Source organism: Micromys minutus (genome assembly GCF_963924665.1).
Source record: "Micromys minutus genome assembly, chromosome: 26".
NCBI lineage: Eukaryota > Metazoa > Chordata > Mammalia > Rodentia > Muridae > Micromys > Micromys minutus.
Genome location: NC_137961.1, coordinates 36,132,316 through 36,154,905, shown reverse-complemented (window position 1 = coordinate 36,154,905; position 22,590 = coordinate 36,132,316). Strand labels below are relative to the sequence as shown.

General features: G+C 41.4%; 1 protein-coding gene across 1 annotated transcript; it reads left to right on the top strand.

Moving 5' to 3' along the window:
• Positions 1 to 1,809: 1,809 nt before the first annotated feature.
• Positions 1,810 to 22,590, top strand: SLC35A1 (solute carrier family 35 member A1). The gene is made up of 8 exons (XM_080938544.1): positions 1,810 to 1,961; positions 5,736 to 5,913; positions 11,039 to 11,198; positions 11,500 to 11,652; positions 14,691 to 14,757; positions 16,768 to 16,944; positions 17,362 to 17,496; positions 21,305 to 22,590. The coding sequence occupies exons 1-8, from the start codon at positions 1,946 to 1,948 to the stop codon at positions 21,427 to 21,429; spliced, it is 1,011 nt and encodes a 336-aa protein (XP_080794670.1). The 5' UTR covers positions 1,810 to 1,945; the 3' UTR covers positions 21,430 to 22,590.

Genomic DNA, 22,590 nt, shown 5'->3' with positions numbered 1-22,590 from the left:
CCTACTTGGGGCTGGTAGCTCTGTACCCTTAGCTTGCAGAGAGTTTAGGCTGAGCTCAGGCTGGTTCCTGTGATAACAGCCCAGAAACGTCACCAGGGGATGAGTGGCCTGACCTCACTTTTAGCACCATTGCCACTAATGGCTGATATCCCGAAGATCATTGTTACGGGTGCTTCTGGTTTGTTAGTTGCTTCAGGTGAGAGGACAGCAGAAGTCTTTTTGCCTCTGGTTTGATGTTCCTTCTTCCTACACCTTTCTGGCCATATGATAGACTTTTCATAAGATGTCAGTAAATAGAGAAAAACTCAAAGTGAGAAGATTATCAATTATACTTTTGAAACCAGCAAATCTGTTGTGGTTATTCAGAACATTCAGAATGTACAGAAGCAAACACTGAAATCCCAGACCGTGAAGCTAACTGGAGGAGAAGACACACATACAGGCCACCTTCAGGCTCCTGAAACAGATTTTTAAAGGAATGCTAGTGATTAGTGCAAATACATCAAAAGTTTGTGGTAAACCAATACAAGCTTGTTTAGAATTTTACATAAACCAGTCTGCTTTGCTTTGAGATCTACACAACCAAATAGCAATGTGATCTTATTAAAGCCAGTTGTCTCTTAAACATACTAAGAACACAATGATACTCGAAAGTGGGAAGATAAAATCTATTCGAAGCAGTAGTTGTAAAACAATTAGTATATAAGAATATTTTAATCTTCAAAGTTCAAATCTTGAGTTTTCTATTTGTGTGCTCAAACACACGCTGAATAAGAAACTGAATAATTCCACATGCATGAACTATACCAACCACAGGAAAAATTGATTAGCATTAGTGAGCTCACATACAGACAAACATTATTGGAAATAATACTATTCCCAGATGAAATAAATCAATGTCAAACTCTTCAGAGTTAACTCTGGGGCAGAGATTGTAGCTTAGTTCCAGCCTGTATGCCTAGTATGTGAGAGGTCTAACTCCTTAAAAAAATCAAGCTGGAGGCATCTTCTACATCATATTAATATATGATGATAAGGAAGTTTTCCAGTCATGTTAAGAGGGGAGATGTATTTGTATATACATCCAATATCTATAGAATAGTTTATAACATGCACCCCAAAATTCTCCAAAGAGACTATTTTTTTTTCCAAAAAGACAATGCTACTAAAGGTGGAAGCTATTAGGTTATTTCAGAACCCTGTTACTCTCAGGGCTGATGCTATGTGTGTAGGTTTAAAAATCAGTATCTTTTGCTGTGTGCTTGACAGCGTCTCACTAAGTGGCCCAGACTGCCCAATCACAACGTTTTTCAGTCTGAGCCTCTCACATGTGGGGATTACGTGCATGTATCACCCACCCCCATCATTATGGATATTTTGAACATGAGCTATTTCATCCCGATTATTTTCTAATAATTAACATCCTCTAGTCACAGTGCCCGTTAAAAGTGGTTGGAGTGCCTTTGCTTTCCGAAGATCATGTAGTTACCAAGACGGGTTAGACAGTAAGGATGATGAAGACGGACACAAAACTTCCGAGCAGTATGTAATATATACTGAATTTATCCAAGAGGTAACCATGGAAGGCCGTGATGGAGATGAAAGTTACAAAAGCTCGAGTTCTCGGAACCTCTGTAAACGGCTTTCACACAAACAAATAACCAAGAGCATTTCAAAATCCTTTTGGGGGCCTCTTTCTCTTGGGACGGTCAGCAATCCCCAGAAGGAAACGCTCGGCCACCTTGACTCCGCCCCCTCAGCCGACCGGAAGCTGCGGTTTTCGGAGCCCCGGCGGGACCGAGTTTCCCAGACTTGTCGCTCCGCACGCCGCGCGGCTTCCGCCGTAGCCCCCGCTTCCTCCTCGCGGGTCTGGTGTGGCGGGCTCTCTAGGCCGGCGCGTCTCTATGGCCGCAGGGGCGTCAGTTCCGCAGGCTCTCTCGGCACCATGGCTCCGGCGAGAGGTGAGGCCGGGCTGCGGGCGGTCGCTAGGGAACGGCGGCCCGGGGTTTGCGGGCCGGGCCGGCTAAGGGGCCGCGTCCTCCCTGCGGGAAGCGGCTGCGGGCTGCATCCGCACACCGGTGCAGTGAGCCGCCCGGGCGCCGGCCAGGTCCCTGTCTGGAGCGAGGCTGTGGTTCGCAGCTCTGGGTTGGAGGGGCGCGCGCTGCTCCCGCCGGTGCCGGCCCCCTCGCCGGTGCTGTGGTGACTGCCCTTTCAAGTTTTATGTAAGCTGGCCCCAAGGCTGACGTTCTGTTCTGCAGCGCTGTGGCTAGGACGGGTCAAGAGGCGGTAGCATTTTTGTATTTATCTTTAAAGCAGAAACCAACACGACATGGTCTCATTCTGTAGCCCGCGTTGGCTCCAGTCTAGGGGAGATCTTCCTGCCTCAGTTTTCCAAGCGCTGGGATTAGTGGTCTGTGACCTCATGCCCAGCGACGACATCACTATTTTTTTCCCCCACCATTTCCCCAGTGAGCACTGGCTTTAAGTCTAAATAAATGTTGGACAAGCATTTAAATAATATCCTTTTGTGTGGATGTGAAATTATTTCTTTGGAGGGAATTGACATTTAACATCCGGCACCACATACGTTTTGAGTGGTGGTGGATTATCCCATTTCAGATAAGGCCTGTAGCATCCAGGAAGGGAGTAATAGGAAAAGTAGGGCAACTGACAAATGAACACTTAAAAGATGAAGGAGGCAAATCAAGTGTTGTTAACAGTTTACAGATTTAGACTTCTTGCCAGTACATTCTTTGTTGCATTTGGGTGTGTTAAACTTTTTATCCTAATGAAATACAGTTTCTGGACCTCCTTAGAGTCATCTTAAAGATTATTTACCTGCTGCTTCCTGAAATGTTTAAGCTTTCAGGGATGACAATAATGGTCCCCATAAAATGTAACTGGAGAACAAAAGTCTGACCCCAGACTAACTCTTGGGGGATATTTCCTACCTGGGAACAAATACCTCAGAGGTAACAGGTTCTTGGCAAGGAGGGTGTTGGATGATTAATGGGCCAGGTTTCTGGTTAATGGCATGGTATGATTTGAATTCTTAAACTAGTTACGTACCATGAATTTTTATATTACCCTGAAAACGTTAAAATTCTTATTACATTTCATACCAGAAAAGGAGGGATTGTAGAAGAAATGTTTTGATCTAATGGTAAACTGAAATGTAAGTGAAAATCATGGTTACAAGGCTTTGAAATATGCTTTTAAAGTGGTATTACATACCAAAGCCCTGTATGTTTTATCGTATCTAACCTTACACTCTTTTACTTTGATTACTGATTATTTTTAAGAATTACATTCGCAGACTTTTTCATTATGGGTGTTGCCTATTCAATATGGCTTATGCCTATTAATCCCAGCACGTAGGAGGCAGAGACTTGCAGAACTATAGGAGTTTGATGCCACCTTGTTCTTCATAGCAAGTTCCAGGCCAGCCAGAGCGATTCAAAGAAAGAAAGAAAAAAGATAATATGGGTTGGAGAGATGGCTCAGTGGTTAGGAGCACTGGCTGTGCTTCCAAAGTTCAAGTCCTGAGTTCAAGTCCCAGCAACCTCATGGTGGCTCACAACCATCTGTAACGGGGTCTGATATCCTTTTCTGGCATGCAGGTGTACATGCAGATAGAGCACTCATACATAAAATAAATAAATAGTTTAAAAATATATGTTTTCTGGAGTTAAACGTATTCAGTATTTAAACTATCATGCTATTTTTGAACCAGGAACCTATAACATAGCTTCCCCCCTCCCAAAGTGATTTGAGTTTTCATTTCTTAGTTATGAGAATATTGATAACTTTAAGTCCTGGATGGGCAGTCTTTGTGTAGAGAGCTGTTACGCTCCGTCATAGCTGCGGCACCCTACAACTGTAGGCAGGGTAATTTAGGCAGATGAGCATAGCTATCTTCTGATACTGCTGTATTTATGCGCACCACAGTTTTAAACTTATGATTTTCATGTGTCTTGAGATGGGACTTAAACATTTTTCCAACCATTCACTTGAAAACATAAAGCCATTCTGAACTGTCTTATAAAAACATGCTTTCTCTGTACTGACTGATTAAATGTAATTGCTCCATGTTTGTGGAGTCATGAGCTGTTTCCTAGGAACGTTTCAGAACAATGGAAGTATTATAGGGCTTCCTTCACTGCCCTTCACATAGAAGGAAAGATCGATAGTTATACGACATATTTCTTCTTCTTTATTGCACTACTTCTTTGGCTTAATTTGAAGAATTTGCCTACAACTTACAATATGCTTTAATTTACCAAGGAGGAAATATTTACATGAAGACACTTCCTTAAGTTCTTGTATAATCATGTTTTAAAGTATCTGTTTGAAACACCTATTTTATTTACCTGTGATTAGGTATGATCACCTATGATTAGGCTTCCAAAGGAGTGAACAAACGCATGTTTAGCACATAAGACGTCAGTTAAAAAAACGGCTTCCTGGAGTCACCCTTAGGCTTCTTCAACTGTGACTGGCACAGTAGGATCCAACTTAACCCTGCTTATTTATGTATAACCCAAGCTAAGAACAGTGTTCGCAGACGACACTTGTTACTAATGTGACCAAACACTAACTCTGAACAGAAGTAGATGAAATATAACTCCGTTCTCAGTAGATCTCAGCAACAAGGATTAGGCTCATTCATAATTAGTAAAAACACAATTGTGGGAATTGGATTTCTCAGATAAGTCTTATATGATACTCTAAATCTTGTCATCAAAAGAAAGCAGAAATAGTTTGCACCTTGGGTGTTGGCAGTTTCAGAGCAGGAAGCAGGAAGGGGAAACCGGATTCCCCAATGATTGTAAATTTACCAAAGGTGTTGGGCTGTCTTTGTCCTGAGTGAGGGCTGCTGCTATATCCTCCATTTCAAGTTTTATAGAGGTTTTTCTAAGTACTCTGTGTTAACCAACTCACTTTCAGGCAATGCATAAAACAAGAGGTTGGAATAAATTTGTTCTGTATTTTAATTTAATTCTATGTTAAATATCACATACCTGTGGTGTGTGTGTGTATGTGTGTTTGGTGAGACAGGTTCTTAGGATATGGTTCAAGCCTGGTTATCAAGTGGCATCTTTATGGATTAGACTGTCAGAGAGCAATACTTTTCCATTCTTACCGTCCAGGAGCCCTTGTGCACATGAGGAGTGGCCCTCTTCCACCTGGGAAGTGTGTCCTTTCTAACTGAGACTAGAGCCAGTGTGTTAAGAGGAATTAAGTGTGTGAGGTGGTGAGGAAGGCAGGCCGGAACAACCTAGACAAACAGATACCAAATCAACCTAGTCGGTCATTGGAATGTAGCCAGACAGGTCTCAAGTCCGATTTCTAATGTCTTGAGATTTAGAATGTATTATAGTTGCTTTGAGACTTTGTTTTCATAGGTTTGTAATCATAGTTCTATATGTGCATATATATGTATACATACAGTTGTTTAAAAATAACAAACTAAGATTGGTATGCCATGTCTTTGTGTCGTTGGGGACATTAAACAATATCTTTGCCTAATCTGTATGGAGTTTTAAAATCAGCAGTATTTTATGTTCATATAATCGAAAAGTATTATTTGGAAATTGAGTTTTATATGTCGTGTTTAAAAAATGGTGTTAGCAATTGGAAAGTATTAAGGACTAACTAGCATTATACACACTCATGTATGTATATATGTATTTATGCGCACACTAAATAATATTTTTGTTGCATGTATTTTCCAGAAAATGTCAGTTTATTCTTCAAGCTGTACTGCTTGACAGTGATGACTCTGGTGGCTGCAGCTTACACCGTAGCTTTAAGATACACCAGGACAGCGGATGAAGAACTCTATTTCTCAACCACAGCCGTGTGTATCACAGAAGTTATCAAGTTACTCATAAGTGTTGCACTTTTAGCCAAGTAAGTAAAACTACTTGTAGAAAGTTAAAACCTTTTTTCTTCCAGCTAAAGCATTGAAAATTCACGTTACATCTTTACGTATTAGATTGTTCTGGAGCAGGACTTTGCTACTAGGGATGGGTTTTGCCCCCGCAGGAGGTATAGTTTTGGTTGTCATAATAGGCATGTACTGGCGTCTGGTGGATAGACACAGGTCTGTCCGGCCCAGTGCTGGTGATGTCGGGGTTGAAGAAATCTCTTTCAGTACTAACTTTAAACTGGGGTTGGCAGATGGTGATTTGTAGCCCAAATGCACTTTGTTCCCTGTGGTTTCTGTTTTGTTTTCTGTAAAAGGAACTATATTTTTGACCCTCACAAGGAAGAAGATTTAGAGGGTTATAATGATCGTCATAACCATTTTGTGGGACTTTCCTGTGTTAAGTGCCAGGTGCTTTGCGGTAACTATTTAATTTTTAAACAGTTTTACATAGTATGTTTTATCACTGGAGCGTACACAGTGCCGGCTGACGTGACAGCACTGTGCTTTGACAGTAACAGCATTGAGGCATCAGTTTAGCAGAAGGTGCAGTAAGAAGGAGGGCAACAGGGTTCCACACAGGCAGAGCCGGGTGCACCCCGCTTTCTGCGCTTGTTTCTTCCTTGAGGTTTACTTTTCCCATCTTTTCACTAGAGGAGGTAATACAGGGTGCTGAGAGTTAAAATCACATAAAACCCTGCTCATAAATGATTTGGGGTTTATGGGGTGAGGGTCTAACTATTTCAACCACTGGAGCAGGTGAGAGTTCATGTAAGTGTCATGCATGCAGGTGAGAGTTCATGTAAGTGTCATACATGCTGGTGAGAGTTCATGTAAGTGTCATACATGCAGGTGAGAGTTCATGTAAGTGTCATGTATGCAGGTGAGAGTTCATGTAAGTGTCATGCATGCAGGTGAGAGTTTATGTAAGTGTCATGTATGCAGGTGAGAGTTCATGTAAGTGTCATGTATGCAGGCGAGAGTTCATGTAAGTGTCATGCATGCAGGTGAGAATGGGAAACAATAGTAATGGCTTTTAGGCAAAAACAGGCAAATTACATTTAAACATTTCTAAACTCATCACATGAACCTTTGCTTAGCAGTTTCTGGGTGGTGGAAGTACAGGAATGAAATTGATTGGCCCCTGTCTTCTTGAAACAGATTTAGTGGGAGAGACAGAGAAGTAAAATAAAATAAGACAAATGATTTCCAAAGATCAGGTGAAGAAGGATACACTGGCCGTGGTCTGGGGAGGGAGAAGAGAACAGGAAAAAGAACTTGATGTGGATGGTGAGAAGGGCTTAAATATCTGCACTGCAGATGATCTTACGGCAGAGGCACTCATGCACTAGAGTAGTAAGTCCTAAGCCATCATGTAATAAGGTTTGTTTTCCTGGAAGTGTATCTTTTATTGTCGTTCTTCATCTGATGCCACCAGCGGGGTTCTTCCTGTGCCTTGGCACAATTCATGGACAAAAGTTGGTGTCTGAGCTTCCAGAGCACTCCCCACACAGTAGCTCTACAGTCTTAAAACTGGGCTTCCTTTTGGAAAAATACAGGGTTCACTGACTTACGGGAAAGAAAATTTAACTCAGGATTCGAATATAGACTGTTTTATATTTATTACCACTTTTGTGTTTCCTGGGCTGGCTTTGAACTCTCTACAGCTCACAGTTCTCTTGCCTCTGGCTGCCCAGTGCTGAAATAACAGGCAGCTGCTGTTTTGTAAGTGTTACACATTTTAGAAACCAAAGATCAGCCAGCCTTTGTTACAACTTAGCAGATCTGTCTTGTTTTCTGAAACTTACCCACATACATCCCATATCTAAAGCTTATTTTATGTTAACTATTTTGAAACCAAAAAATATTTAGGTTTAGTAGTCCAGATTTTGAAAAAAATATTAAAAATTTCCAGATACTCTCAGTGCTGCCATTTCTTTGTATACATATGAAAACCAGTACTTTCTAAAGTGCTTGGTGAGATGGTCCAGTTGCTGCTAAACCTGACAATCTGAGTTTGATCTCTGGGACCCATAGGGGATGACACATGCATGCGTGCGCGCGCGCGCGCGCGCACACACACACACACACATGCACACACTAAATGAATAAATAAATAAATAAATAAATAAATAAATAAATAAATGTAAAATAATTTTTAAAAAAGTTACTTCAGTACTTAAAAAAGCATGGTCTGGGCTAGGCATAATGGCACACAACTCTTCCGTTCCCAGCACTTGGGATCCAGGCTAGCCTGGTCTATATCTAGAGTTTTAGGATAGCTAGGACTACATAATGAAGCTCTTCCTCAAAACAAACAACAATAAAAACAAAAAAGAAAAGCACAAAATCCAAAACTAAGTAACAACAAGAAGAAGCACAAGCTTTGAACCAACCGTGGCTGTAGGAGAATCGGCCTGGGGAGGCGTGTCAGTTGTTCAGTGTACGAGACTGCTTTCCCCAGGGCCAGCTTCAGTTCCCAGCACCCACGTTGGGCAGCTCACGGTTCTATTGCCCCAGCTGCTGATCTGTACCTGACGCCCTCCCCTGGCACCTGTGGGAACACTCACGGGTGGCGTTCACACACACAGACATAAACTAGACCGGTCTCGGGGCTAGAGTGATGACTGCTCTTGCAGAGGCCCTAGATTCAGTTCTGAACACCCACACTGCAGCTTACCACTGTCAGTACACCTCCAGCTGATGGTCTCCATGGTACCGAGCACAGTGATGCACAGACATCATACAGGCAGCACGCCGACACAACAGTGCCTTACCGTGATGGGTAAAATCAGAAATCAGAAAACATTTGCTCCTTGGAAGCTTTCTCAGATAGTTTCTCAAAAAACAAACAAACAAACAAACAAACAAACAAACAAAAAAACCTCAAAGCTGATTCACATTTTGAATTCACTTTAAAAATTTTGTTGCCACAATGCTAAAATATTTTTTCAGATGTAAAAAAGCAATCTTTTTCTTGGTGTTCAAAGTAGTAATAATATTTTATCTTTGGAGATAATTATTGAGATGTTTGAAACTACTATTTAAATGAGAAAAATATGAAGGGATAGCTTTTTTTTGTCTGCCCTTTATGACGAGGTACTGCAGAATGGATCAGTACATAACCTGTTTTATGTGTGTTTCAGTTTAAAAAGTACTTAATGCTAAAGTTTATCTCCTCAGTGTTCACTAAAGGCTTATGCTTTGGTCTATTAAAAGTCTCATCCCAGCTTGGTTCTAGTAACTATGGGTCTGGACTTTTCTCTCTCTTACTTCTTGGTCATGAGGTGAACAGTCTTGGGGTACTGTGATCCTCAGCTAATGAGCTGTCTAGCCCAGAGCGGTGGAGCTAACTGAAGCCTCCAAACTTTGATCCAAAACAAACCCTCACTTTCTAGAGGTGACTTTGTTACAGTAAGGAGAAGCTGATGCTTTTATGAAATGCTGATTAATTGTTATTGAACTCATGGCTTCCTATGGCCCTTGTGTGAATGAAGCCTATTTACTGTATGCATTTTCTTGATATCGATTGGCCTTCAGACTCCTAGAACAGCGGGCTCTTTTCATTTTAACACTGACTGTATTGGGGGCCATTTTGAATCAGCATTAGAATATGATAAACGTAGCACAAAGGAGACTGACTAACCTGAATTTACAATTGCTGTTCTAAAGGATCCCTTGTTCCTTTGTAAACATCCTCCTCTCACCCCGTTCATACAGGAATGTGGATGTTACAGATGTTGCTGCTACACTAGTTTGTCTAGGTCAGTGGTTCTCAACCTGTGGACTGAGACCCCTGTGGGAGTCAAAGACCCTTTCACAGGGATAGAATATCAGATATCCTGCATATCAGATACTTACATAGTAATTCATAACAGTAGCAAAATTACAGTTATGAAAAAACAATGAAATAATTTTATGGTTGGGGTCACAGAACGTGAGGAACTATATTAAAGGGTTGCAGCATTGGGAAAGTTGAGAACCACTGAGCTAGGATCTTTGAGCACACAGAACTAAGAGGTACACCTCTGTATACACACACACACACACACACACACACACACACACACTCACAGATGCCCATTTCTCTGCTAGTTTCTGTTATCCTCAGGACATCTGCCAATTTGGTTAGTCTTGAAATAGGTAGTAGATTAAGATTTTCTGGACTGAAACATTTGATGGAGTTTGAAGAATCTTGTGGAAGAGAAGGAAGTAGGATAGAAGGGGCCAGAGAGGTCAAGGCCATCACAAGAAAACATGCAGAGTCAGCTAACCTGCCCACAGGAGCTCATAGACACTGAACCTCCAACGAGGGAGCACGCATGGAACGAATGCCCTCTGCAGATATCTTAAGACCATGCATAGGCTTGTTTTCACATTACAGATATAGCTTACTTTTTGTTGAGGTTAAGTGGTTATTTATACTATTACAGAACTACACAGATTTGACATATTTTGAGAGTATGTTTATATAAAGTTTTTTTTACCCATTTAATCAGCACTGAGTAAATCTATAAATAAGAAGATGCGGTATCTCCCTGATCAGGTAGAAAGCCAGTGAGGTACCCTGGACCCAGCACAGTTGAAGTGGTAGAGGGTTAGACTTTAGGTAATACTTTGCCAGCAGGTCTGGCTCCTGATAGTCTTCACTTAATGGACAAAAATTCATGGAACTCTGACCAGAGGATTTTGGTGATAATCCTACTTAATTGTTATACTTTTTTTCTAAGTAGAAATTTGTTTTTTAAAATGGGAATAAATTTCTATTAATAATAAAATGGGTCTATTTCTATTAATGAATCTAAACCTAGTTGGGCATAATTCTTGAGCGTGCACTCTGAATCACATCGGAAAGTTAACTGCGTGTGAAGGACTCTCATTATCAGAGTACTGCAGACATGCTGGTGAATGCTTGTGCTCCTGGCACGTGGTGGGTGAAGGTGGAGGGTCTTAGAGTAAGACCCTGCCTCTAAAACAAAAGGTTGATGTAGCTCAGTGGAGTGCTTGCTTAGCGTGCACAAGACCGGCTTCAGTACCTGGCACTGGGTAGGGAAAGGCTGCTTAGCTTTCTGCCTCACCATTCCTTCATCTCCCCTTTTGTTTCTGAAGAGAAACTGGCAGTTTGGGTAGATTTAAAGCCTCATTAAGTGAAAACGTCTTGGGGAGCCCTAAGGAACTGGTGAAGTTAAGTGTGCCATCTCTGGTGTATGCCGTGCAGAACAACATGGCTTTCCTAGCGCTCAGTAATCTGGATGCAGCAGTGTACCAGGTAAGCTGAGCTTATGATATAAAATGTTTAGTGGGACATGGGAGTGCATGCCTTTGGTCCCAGCACTCCATATTTCTGGGAGTTTAATGCTAGCCATGACTACATTGCGAGACCTTGTCTCAAAAGAAAAAAATACAAGAACTAAGAACCTGGGATTTAAATTGTTTTAAACGGAGAAAAAATTTTTAATTAACTCTTTACTACGTTCACAAGTATCCTCTTAATTCTGTTAATGACATGAGACATATGTCTGTAAAGGACTGTCGTGAGATGAATTTATTATCCGTTGCTTTGTTTGTAGGTCACCTATCAACTGAAGATTCCCTGCACTGCGTTATGTACTGTCTTAATGTTAAATCGAACACTCAGCAAGTTACAGTGGTTTTCAGTTTTCATGCTTTGTGGTGGGGTCACACTCGTACAGTGGAAACCAGCCCAAGCTACAAAAGTCGTGGTAAGAGACAGAATCACAGGTGAAATGGACACGTGGAGCATTGCTTTTGACTTAAAATGTGCTTTGCTTTATAGTTGGGCTCTCCCTCTCAGCATTTCATAGTTACTAAGGATCATAATGTGGCGGTTTAAATGCATGCCTCCCATCAGCTGTTGAGAAAGGCTTAGGAGATGTGGTCTGGCTGGAGGAAGTATGCTCTTGGGAGCAGGCTTTGAGGTTTTAAGAACCAGGCACCATCCCCAGCTCAGTTCTCTCTGTAGTGTTCAGTGCTTTTGCTCAAGGTGTGAGCTCTCAGATGTTCTGCTGTCATGCCTCCCCACTGCCTTCTCCACTGTGATGGTTATGGACTCCTACCCTTTGAAACTGCTGAAGCCTAAAGGAAACCCACTCTTCGATTATGCCTTGGTCATGATGGTTTGTCACAGCAAAAGAAAAGCAGCTGGTATGATTGGCCTTCTGTTTCTCAGAGGAAAGTGCTAGAATACATTAATGACAGAAGATACCCTCAGTATATGCCTCCTGCTTTTTAAGAGTAACAAGAATTGTATGAGCAGCTGTTCTCTTGCTGTGATAAAACACCATGACAAGGCGACTTATGGAAGCATTTGTTCAGATTCATGGTTTGGAGGCTTTGAGTCCATGATGGGGGACTGTAGGCAACAGTTGTGTGGCTGGAGAAGCTTCAACTTGACTGACATACTTTCCAGGGCAAAGCCTCATTTCCTAAGTCTACCCAAGTATGGCCTCTAACAGGATTCCAACATCTGAGCCCATGGGGGGGGGGGGGTTCATTTACACCACCACAGAAATTAAGTCCAATCAGCTGAGGTAACTTGTCCAAAGATAGTAACCTGTGACTAAAAATGCAGGTTTCTCATGATGTCATGGGGGTTTATAGATGTTTTAAGTCATCTTTTGGAAATGCTAGGTCGGGTTTCTCCATCCAGTGTTCATTCTCCTTCAACCTGCAGTGTCTGGCAGGATGCCCACTGTCAGTGATGGGGATGGAAGCGGGCAGTGTTCTTACACGGACAGGAAAAGGGTGTACAGGTTTCAGTGCTGACTCTAATTAATTAATTAATTAAGGTACTTAATTCATTTTTTGAGTGCTATAATCCTCATTGTTCTTCATGTAACAGTGAAAATATTAATTTCATAGGGTGGACCTGTGAATGTTGGAGGGTAATGTCACAATGTCCTCTTCAGGTGTCCTCTCTCCCCAATTAAACATGTTTATTTCCATGGTCTGATTTCTAGGGAGAGGCTGAGCCTTGGCTTAGCACTGCCCAGTATTTTATTCCAGATGTATTGTTCAGTCGTTGTTCCACAGTAGCCCTAAAACTTGATTCTGTTTCCAGATCCTGTCTGGATCATATTGGACATAACTTAGTGTCACTCCTTTGTTTTTAATACTGTTATTAGGTATGTTAACTGATAACTCAGCATGAGATCCATTTGTGGTTAGAGTCAGTTGATTATGTAAGTTCAACTTGTTTGAACTTGTAGTGTAGCTAGTTTATACTAAACCAGCCTTTGCGTTTAAAGCCATTTGTCAGATGAGAAAGTTGTCTTTAGAGGATGGGAATCGGCACACATTCATTCCCTGCCACCCTGCAACACTGGGTTACCTTTTGGGGTAAGAATTACATTACGAATATTTTAAGACTTGCAAAGCTGGAGCTCAGACTCTTAGGCCTGCTTTTCCAAATTTCAGTTTCTTTTCTATTTTTCTTGTTATGCTGAGATTAAAGGCTGTAACTTGAGCAATAGTCAAAAATCAGGAATTACAGAGCATCATCAAACCCTTAAGAGTCCTGACAGTGAAATGTTCAATTTTCAACAATGATGTGATAGGTGAATTAAGTAACTGATTTGTCTACTGTTAGCTTTGCCAGGATATTTTGCTATTCATTGTGGAAGACTCCTTCTCTTGGGTCTTTTTCTCTGTCTCTCCCTCTAACATTTGTGTATCTGCAAGGCTGACTCACCACTTACCCTGGTAAAAGGGGAGCTTTTTATGAGGCTGCAGGAAGTAAAGGGTTTGGAATCCAGTTTTGTTCAGTTGGTTTTTAAATTTTTTTTCAGACTACATTTCTTTGAATGTGGGAGAGTAAAACAAACTAAACTGGTCTAGGGGCTTAAAAACATGACTTTAGAATGGTTCCTGTTCGGCCCTTGATTCTTTTTCCCACTACTTATCCAGAGCTAGCTGTCTTGACTGTTGGGTGTTTGGGCATGGAGTCTGTGGGCTATGCCATCTTTCGACCTCTCTTAGTTTAGTTTTCTCTTTCTCTTGCTCACTGAAGCATTTGGTTTTAAGTTTTTATGGGTCAAGTATTGAGGGTCTCTTCATTAGACGGTTCTAGTTTGAGCTAATGCTGTAGTCAGCGGATGTGCCTAAGCTCTAGAATCTGTATGGTGTCTGTTGGTTAGGCTCAGTTGTCTATTTAGCTAGGATGGAATTTTAAAAATCAGATTATTTCAGTTGAGATGACCCTAACTAAGTATGGATTGCTACCTTCTGGTTACGACACAGATACAAGGGAAAAGGAAACTGATTTTCTGTCCAGGATCTCAGCAGCACATCAAAGCTGTTGAGTCAGCTGGTCGCATTGAGCAACTACTGGAGTCTTGGCCTCTCCAGTCCAGACTAACGCCTTGGTTCAGGGGAGAAGCAGAGATTAAAATGAACAAGTAGGTCAACTGTGTAAAAACTGTGTTCAAGAAATGCTTTCAACTTAAATGCTTTGGTTAATTTGAAAGTTGGTCTTTCCATTGTTTGCTCTTGTATCATTCTTATATAATAGTTCCATCTGATATGGAATGGACTTTTAGTAGGAGTATAATGTGGGGTTTTTGTTGCTGTTAAGACAAAGTCTTAATATACCTACCCCTGGCTGGCCTTCTTCCTGAGTGCTGGGATTATAGGTATGTATCACCAGCCAGGCATCATGCATATTTGTAGTCATGTGTGTGGATTATGGGATTAATTCAGTTTGCAGTTACTAACGGTAACTTTGAAACACTTCCAATTGCAGGTAGCGCAGAACCCATTATTAGGCTTTGGCGCTATCGCTATTGCTGTGCTGTGCTCTGGATTTGCAGGTAAGCTAAGGAGCATGCTTTATCATGTAACTTCTCTTAAAAAGGATTGAACTATAAAAACTGGATCTCATTTCCTTGGTTTATCCTAATACTTTTTTATTTGGTTTTGTTTTTGGTTTCTTTTTTTCAAGACAGGATTTCTCTGTGTAGCTCTGGCTGTCCTGGAACTCACTCTGTAGACTAGGATGGCCTTGAACTCATGGAGATCTTCCTGAGTGCTGAGGTTAAAGGTGTGCTCCATTACCACCCAGCTGCTTTATCCCAACAGTTAATCCCACTAAGGTTTTAACGTCTTTCTTATTTTGTTTGGTGTCAGCCGTTTTCCCCCAGTAAATATGTGACCTTATTTAACTTAGTTCACAGACCTCAGAACTGCAATTATTTAATACAGCCCTGGCATTCTTGATCATCTTAGTTTAGGCAAGAACTAAGTTAATAGATTCTGACTTTGAAGGAAATTGACCTTCAGGAAGGTCACACGTACTTCCCAGAGTTCACTGCTTCAAGCTTGTCTGCTTCTTACTACACCAGCTCAGTGTCTTTTACCTCAAGTTCTTCCTTTGCTGCAACAGACTAGGACTGTGGAGTAGAGGAGGTGGGTGAGGTGTACCTTAGCCAGCACAATATCCAGAAGAACAGCCAAGTATGGAGTCATTTAGGGACAGTCATTCCTCTAATGAGTTAAGAAAAGATAAGGAATCTATGAATCTTTATGGAAGAATATAATGTGTTGCAGAAATAGCTCCAGCAGGTATGAAACTCAAGAGCTTTTTTTAGTAAAGACTATATTAGTGACATTTGTGTATCTCTTTATTTCTACCTATTTTAAGAGTGACTTTTTCTTTTCCACTAGGAAAGTAGGAAGGCTATAGAAATAAAATACTGTTTGAAATAAGATGTTTTATAGGAGAAAAGAAAATGCTAACTTTAGAAATACACTTAATTAACCATAGTATAAGGATAACTTTTATTCTTAGAAATGAACAGATTAGAAACAAAAGTTCTAATTACTGAAAAAAACAATCTTTTGATGTTCAGAAATACTTTTGAGCAGTTAATTGCTTATACCCAACATTCTGTTCAGTCTGGTCTCAGTTTACAACAGAGGAAACAACAGGTGGTTTAATAGTTCTGTACGTAAGTAACAGGTGAGTTACATGCTGTTTCCAGACAGAAGGTCTAAGTGGAAATTATGTCTGTTCCTACCGTTTCCAACGTAGTCTCACTAACATTGACGGACGCAGGCCTGGGAGGTACAGGCAGGCAGATTCAGGGCCAGCCAGGGCCACACAGTGAGGTCATGTCTCAAAATTAGGATTAATATAGAAATCTTACTTTTAATTATACCTCTTAGTTGGCCAATAACAGCTCCCACGCCTCTAGCTGATAAAATGTCTTCAAATAAACTCTCCAGTGTACCTGTGTAACATGCCTTCATCAGACTTAAAACCTGAAATAGTGGTATGTGACTTTTTAGGGTCAAAAAAGGCTTTTATCCTTTTTCTCCAAGAAAAAACAATTTGTGCCCCTCCCAGCCCCAGGAAAAAATACACACGTGCACACATGTGATGTTGTCTATGCACATGCTTCAGCGGACAACAGCTTTACTCAGACACCGTCTGAGTGATCACACAGCCACTGTGCAGTTTGCACACCCATCGCTACATTAAAGGGGTGTGTGTAGGACCATTCGCTGGACTAGTGTCACTCACAGATGGTCACAGCCACCCTTTTAGTGGCATTAAGGAGGAGAGATTTGGTACAGGGAAGCAACTGTTCTTTACTGTCTCCAACCTTTGTCAGATGTAGCGCATGGACTCTCCTCTCAGTTATTAATCTCTATGCTTCCTAAAAGCAAACGTCATTTTCAATACATCCTGTCATAAACTATATAATGAATGTGTATTTAACTAATATTAAGATTCCCCCAATCATCACTAGGGCACGTTCTAAACAGAAGATTATTAGTTCATTTAATATTTCCTTGTCTATTTCTTCTTTTTTTTCCAGGAGTTTATTTTGAAAAAGTTTTAAAGAGTTCAGACACTTCCCTCTGGGTGAGAAACATTCAGATGTACCTGTCAGGGATCGCTGTGACATTAGTAGGGACCTACTTGTCAGATGGAGCTGAAATTAAAGAAAAAGGATTTTTCTATGGCTACACATGTTATGTCTGGTTTGTTATCTGTAAGTATCCAGGAATGAAAGGTCTCAGTATATTGTTTTGGTTTTTATTTTAATTTTTAAGTTAGGGATCTACCCTAAGCATTTACAGCATTTTGGAATTATACCTCAGATACCTAAATACCAGTTTAGAATATGTAACTTTGTTTTATTGACATGCTATCCTCCCCCCAAAATTTTTACCTTCACAGTGAAGAGTCTAATTAATGCATTAGCAATGTTATTAAGTAATTTAGTGGTGTGCACACAGTCTCCTCAGCCTCTGAGAAATAGTGTTGTATAGGAACTACTCAGCTTTAGTACAGCTTCTTAGGTGTCTGAAGGGAAATGAGTGTGTCCTCTCTGGGAAGGAAAACTGTCTCAACACTGTAGAATGCTTTAGTGATTTCAGTGCTAAGTCTATGTTTTCTGTGTCCTAAGTCCTTGCTAGCGTGGGAGGCCTCTACACGTCTGTTGTGGTGAAGTACACAGACAACATCATGAAAGGCTTCTCTGCAGCCGCGGCCATTGTTCTCTCCACCGTTGCTTCGGTCATACTGTTTGGATTACAGATAAGTATGTCACCGTCTGGATTAAGTTGTTAGCATGGAAGAACCTCTCACTTCATGGTCTCTTTCAGTTCTCATTAAAAGTAACCTTAAGTTTGTTACAGTTTACTCCCGAGTTGGCAGCTGTGGGAAGGTGATTAGCCAGCACTTCAGTGCCCTAGAGTTTAACTCTGAATGCTGCTGGTTCTAAGCATTGTTTAGAGGGCCACTCTGTTGCTGTTTAACAGCTATGGCCATCTTCCCCTTAAGTATTAAGATACAGGATGCCCTGGGTGGATCAGGTTGTACATTTGCTTCCATATAACTATGGCTTCTGCATCTGTGGATACAATCATGATTAGAAAATATTAGGTAGAAACTATATGCCTGAGTACAGGTATACTTGTCATAATTCCTTAGGTATATAAATAATTATATAGTATATACATTATAGTAGCTATTTTAAGTGACCTGTGAATGACTTATAGGGGAAGGTATGCATGAGTAGGTTATATGTATTTGTTGCAGTAAATATTAAAAAATAAAAAAGGGTTTATCTCTCTATCGGTCCCGAGGTCTCACTCCTCAGGCCGGGTTTTAGTATGGAGCTGCACACATCTCTGATGCCTGGTCCGAGCCATCCCCGAGGCCTAACTTTGTCTGCTCAACTCCCCTCCCTTGGCGGTTTTCCACCGCCTGTTTTCTGCCTCCGTCCTGGGTTCACCCCAAAACACATACAAACATAATCTACAGCCCAATAGCTTTTCATACAGGTTTATGTGTTCGATTCTCAATCCACAAACCCTCTACACAACAAGATTGTATCAAATAGACAAAGATACAAACTGCCTTTCTATATATTAGACCTATAAAATCCTTAATGTTTATAGCTATTTAATGCCAATCGATCCCACCTGGATCTAGCTGGTCTTTGTGGACTTCCATGTTGAAGTCTCACTTGTGAAGATTTCAGTGTCAGAGGGGAGTGCTAGAAGCAATCCCTGTGGACCCTCAGGGAGCACTGTGGATGATTAGGTACTCAGAAATAATTCTTCTAGTACTAGCGCTAATGTTATGTAGGCCTATTTTGAAGCTTCCTTTCCTCTCCTCTTTTGTAAAAGTATCGTTTATTCACCTGATGTAATTGTTGTCTCTGAGGCTTACTGCTAACTTAGGCCTAGTCCTGGAAGCTAGGCTAGAATATTTTCAGCCTCTGAGACTTACTGCTGAAGAAGCTCACCCTTTCTTGCTCTTTCTGAACTCTGGCTGGCTGGTTCAACTCAGCTGTTCTGGCTCAAACTCCTCCCCAAGCTGACTGACTCAATCTGGATTCTCTCTGGATAGCCTCTGACTTTTTCTGTGCTTGGCCTCAAACTAACTCTGTCAATCTGTTCTAATCTTCTGGCTTCTTATTCTCTCTTCAGTTGTTTCTAGCCTTTTCTCTCTTCAACCTGTCTCTGTAAAACTCTCCTGGTAAAACTTCTCCCACCTCCGTGCGGCCACTTAAGTAGCTTCCTTTTCCTCTGTCTTCTTGGGAGAGCTGGACTGATCCTGTTCTATCAAGTCTTTCTGATCCATCACTTTGTCTACCACTCAATTAGATATCACTTTCAAACATGGGTGCTTCCTTCTACAAACTAACTTTACCTTCATTGTTTGATATTAAAGGTGTGTATAGAAGTTAAACCGCACCACAACTGAAACAGGTTTTTCCAGTAAACAATACAACTTGGGGTTCACAGTGTGATCAAATGTCTAAATAAGAAGGAAAAACTTTAATCAGACAGTACAACTGTTACAACAGAAACCATTATCAATCACACAAACCTGAAAGTCCGAACGTCCCTATGAGCATCTGTTGATTCGATGATCTCCCTAGCAACAGTCCGTTTCAGCATTAAGGTTTTTCGGTCTGCCAGTCTTGAGCAGCAGTCTGTCCTTCAGACAGTTTAACTGTCCTCATGCATGGAGGATCAGCTTTCGGCATGGTCTCACTGCTGTCTTTCCGTGTACTTGGAGTTTTAATACATTCCCTGACTTCCATGCTGATGTTAAAACATCTTTAAAATACACAGGTTAATCTAATTCAGCAGTTCTTTTCTACAATCCCATGTCTTTTGGCTAGTCTAATTCCCCTTTCTGTTTATCAAGGTACAGTTAGATCTTTACAGAAACACACATAAACTAGACATTTAGGCATTCCAACTCCATGCCCAGCTCCAAGCCTGAAAACTAGGCTTCTTACCCAGAGTCAATGGGCTGTCTGTCTTGATCCTCAGTTTCACTCGGCACCATATGTTCAAACCCCAGCACTTCCTATTCTTCTGCTTTCTATGTCTCCTGTCTCTCCAGCCTTTGTATTATCATGGCTATTTTTTCAACTTGTTTTTGGATCAGGATTGCAGTTGGAAATAGGGAGGGGTTTATTATGGTGGTCACAGTTACAGTGAGTACTGGGATGAGTTTTTTCAAGTAGCATTTCCATCCCCTCAACTCCTACCCTTGACTTCAAGGGACCTGAAGTGAAAGCGGGTCTTTTTTAATAGGTGGACTAAAACAGTAGCTCGATGCTGTTTCCTTACATCTCTTTAGGGGTGGGGGCTAGCGATCTCATGTAGCTCAGACTGGTCTCACACTGTGTAGCTAGTTACCTTGAACCCCTGAACCGCCTGCCTGGGGACTGCAGGCGTGCTGCACTGTGCCTTGCTGTCTGTGTTTAAAGCTGTTGATGCTCGGCCATTGTCAGCACTTCACATACATAGAATGTGGTCTGGTCTAAGTCAAAGGTAGAGCTGAGGCATTAGGAGTCATTTACACCCTGCTGACATGTTTAGTTCATAGAAGGGTCAAAGATTATTAGTCTTTTGTTTTTGTTTCTTTTTGGTGTGTGGGTACTCGTGGGTTAATGCTGGGTGTCCTGGTCAGTCACTCCCTTCTTTTCTAAGCAGGCCCACACTGATGGCTAGACTAGCTGTCCTTGCTCCCTGCAGCTGTGTATCACTGGCCTCTTTTATACGAGTGCTGGGACTCAATTTTGTGCAGCAGACACTAGTCTTCACACACATTTTGTGTGTCCTAATTTTGAGGAGTAACATGGAAAAGAGTCAAGTGTAGCAGGAAATGTAATGGTCACCTTATCACCTATCCAGAAAGTTTCAGTCGTTTGAATCACTGGTTTTTGAAAGCTGATTTGTGTGACAGTCCTTTATACTAAGTTTTCTGGGATCATAACTAAACCACATTATATGGTATTTTATTTTTCTATTCATATATATTTATATTACATTTACCTATTTCCTTTAGTTGTAAATTGTATGAGGAACTAATATACCCCTTTGTTGTATCAGTCCAAGACAGGCTTAATTATATTTTTGAAAAGTATGTTACCATTCCCTTGATATTTATTGTTTGCCCTAAAACAGATAATCTTTCATAAAACAGCACTCATGCAACTGGGTAGTACCAACCCACAGTGACAAAGATGTTCAGACCGGGGAGACACCTTATCAGTCAAGTGCTTGCAGGGCAGGGATGAGGACCTGAGGGTCTCTAAAACTTCCATACAGATAGATGCCCCATGTGGTGGTTCATGCTTGCAGTGCTGGTTCTGGGGAGATGGAAACTCGGGTCCCTGGGGTTTGTTGGCTACCCAGTCTGACCTAATTGGTGGGCCACAGGCTACTGAGACCCTGCCTAAAACGAGAGAGGTAGCATTCTTAAGGATGATAGCCAGGGTTTTGTGTGTATGTGTGTGTGTGTGTGTGTGTGTGTGTGTGTGTGTGCGCGCGCCCTACACAAATCCACCATTTTTTATGTTTTTCTTCTTCTCTTTTCAGCACTTTCATTTGCACTGGGAGCTCTTCTTGTATGTGTTTCCATATATCTCTATGGGTTACCCAGACAAGACACTACATCCATTCAGCAAGAAGCAACTTCAAAAGAGAGAATCATTGGTGTGTGATTTGAATCTCAAGAGATTCCTACAGGACTAAACTGTTGATAATAAATTAGAGCCTTAAGTCAACCCCGGATGGTAGCTTAAACAATGTCAACAAATTAACTGTATGGCATAAGAATCAAGAAGAAAACTGAATGAAATGCTACAACACATTTAATTTGGGTGTGTTTGGTGTCAAGTTATATTATTTCAGAATGAAGGACTTCATATGAAAGAAAGAGAGAGATCTTGTACACAGAGCACAGAGGTGACATGGTATCAGTGTGTGTGTGTGTGTGTGTGTGTGTGTGTGTGATGTACACAGAGCACAGAGGTGACATGGTATCAGTGTGTGTGTGTGTGTGTGTGTGTGTGTGTGTGTGTGTGATGTACACAGAGCACAGAGGTGACATGGTATCAGTGTGTGTGTGTGTGTGTGTGTGTGTGTGTGTGTGTGTGATGTACACAGAGTACAGAGGTGACATGGTATCTTCTGTGTGTGTGTGTGTGTGTGTGTGTGTGTGTGATGTACACAGAGTACAGAGGTGACATGGTATCTTCTGTGTGTGTGTGTGTGTGTGTGTGTGTGTGTGTGTGTGTGTGATGTACACAGAGTACAGAGGTGACATGGTATCTTCTGTGTGTGTGTGTGTGTGTAAGATGTACACAGCAGAGGTGACATGGTATCAGTGTGTGTGTGTGTGTGTGTGTGTGTGTGTGTGTGTGATGTACACAGAGCATGGAGGCAACAATGCAGGACCAGAGAGCATCAGGTGAAACTACAATATTCAAGCAACAAGGTTTAAAAGAGGGTCTGAGGGTTGAAGTGCCAAAGCCATTTCTGTACACACTGTTCTATTGTTGAGGACTGGGAGAGGAAGTTCTCTTGTCAAAGCGAGGAAGGAGTAAGACAGCTGGGGACACAACTGTAACGTATGCAGCAGGATGTGCTTCACGGCTCAGACACTGCTTCTGGGTGACGACTGAGACCTTCAGTGATGCACCTGTGCCATTGACTGTCTGGTTCCTATTTCTTTACTGTCAGCTGATAACTTTTCAGAAAATTTTATAAGCTGCTTTTATACTTTCTTTTTTATAAAGTATGGTTACCTGTTGGGCTCTCAATTTGTGACTTTCAGTGATTTTAAAATATTTCTATAATGTTAATGGGGAAATCCAGCAATA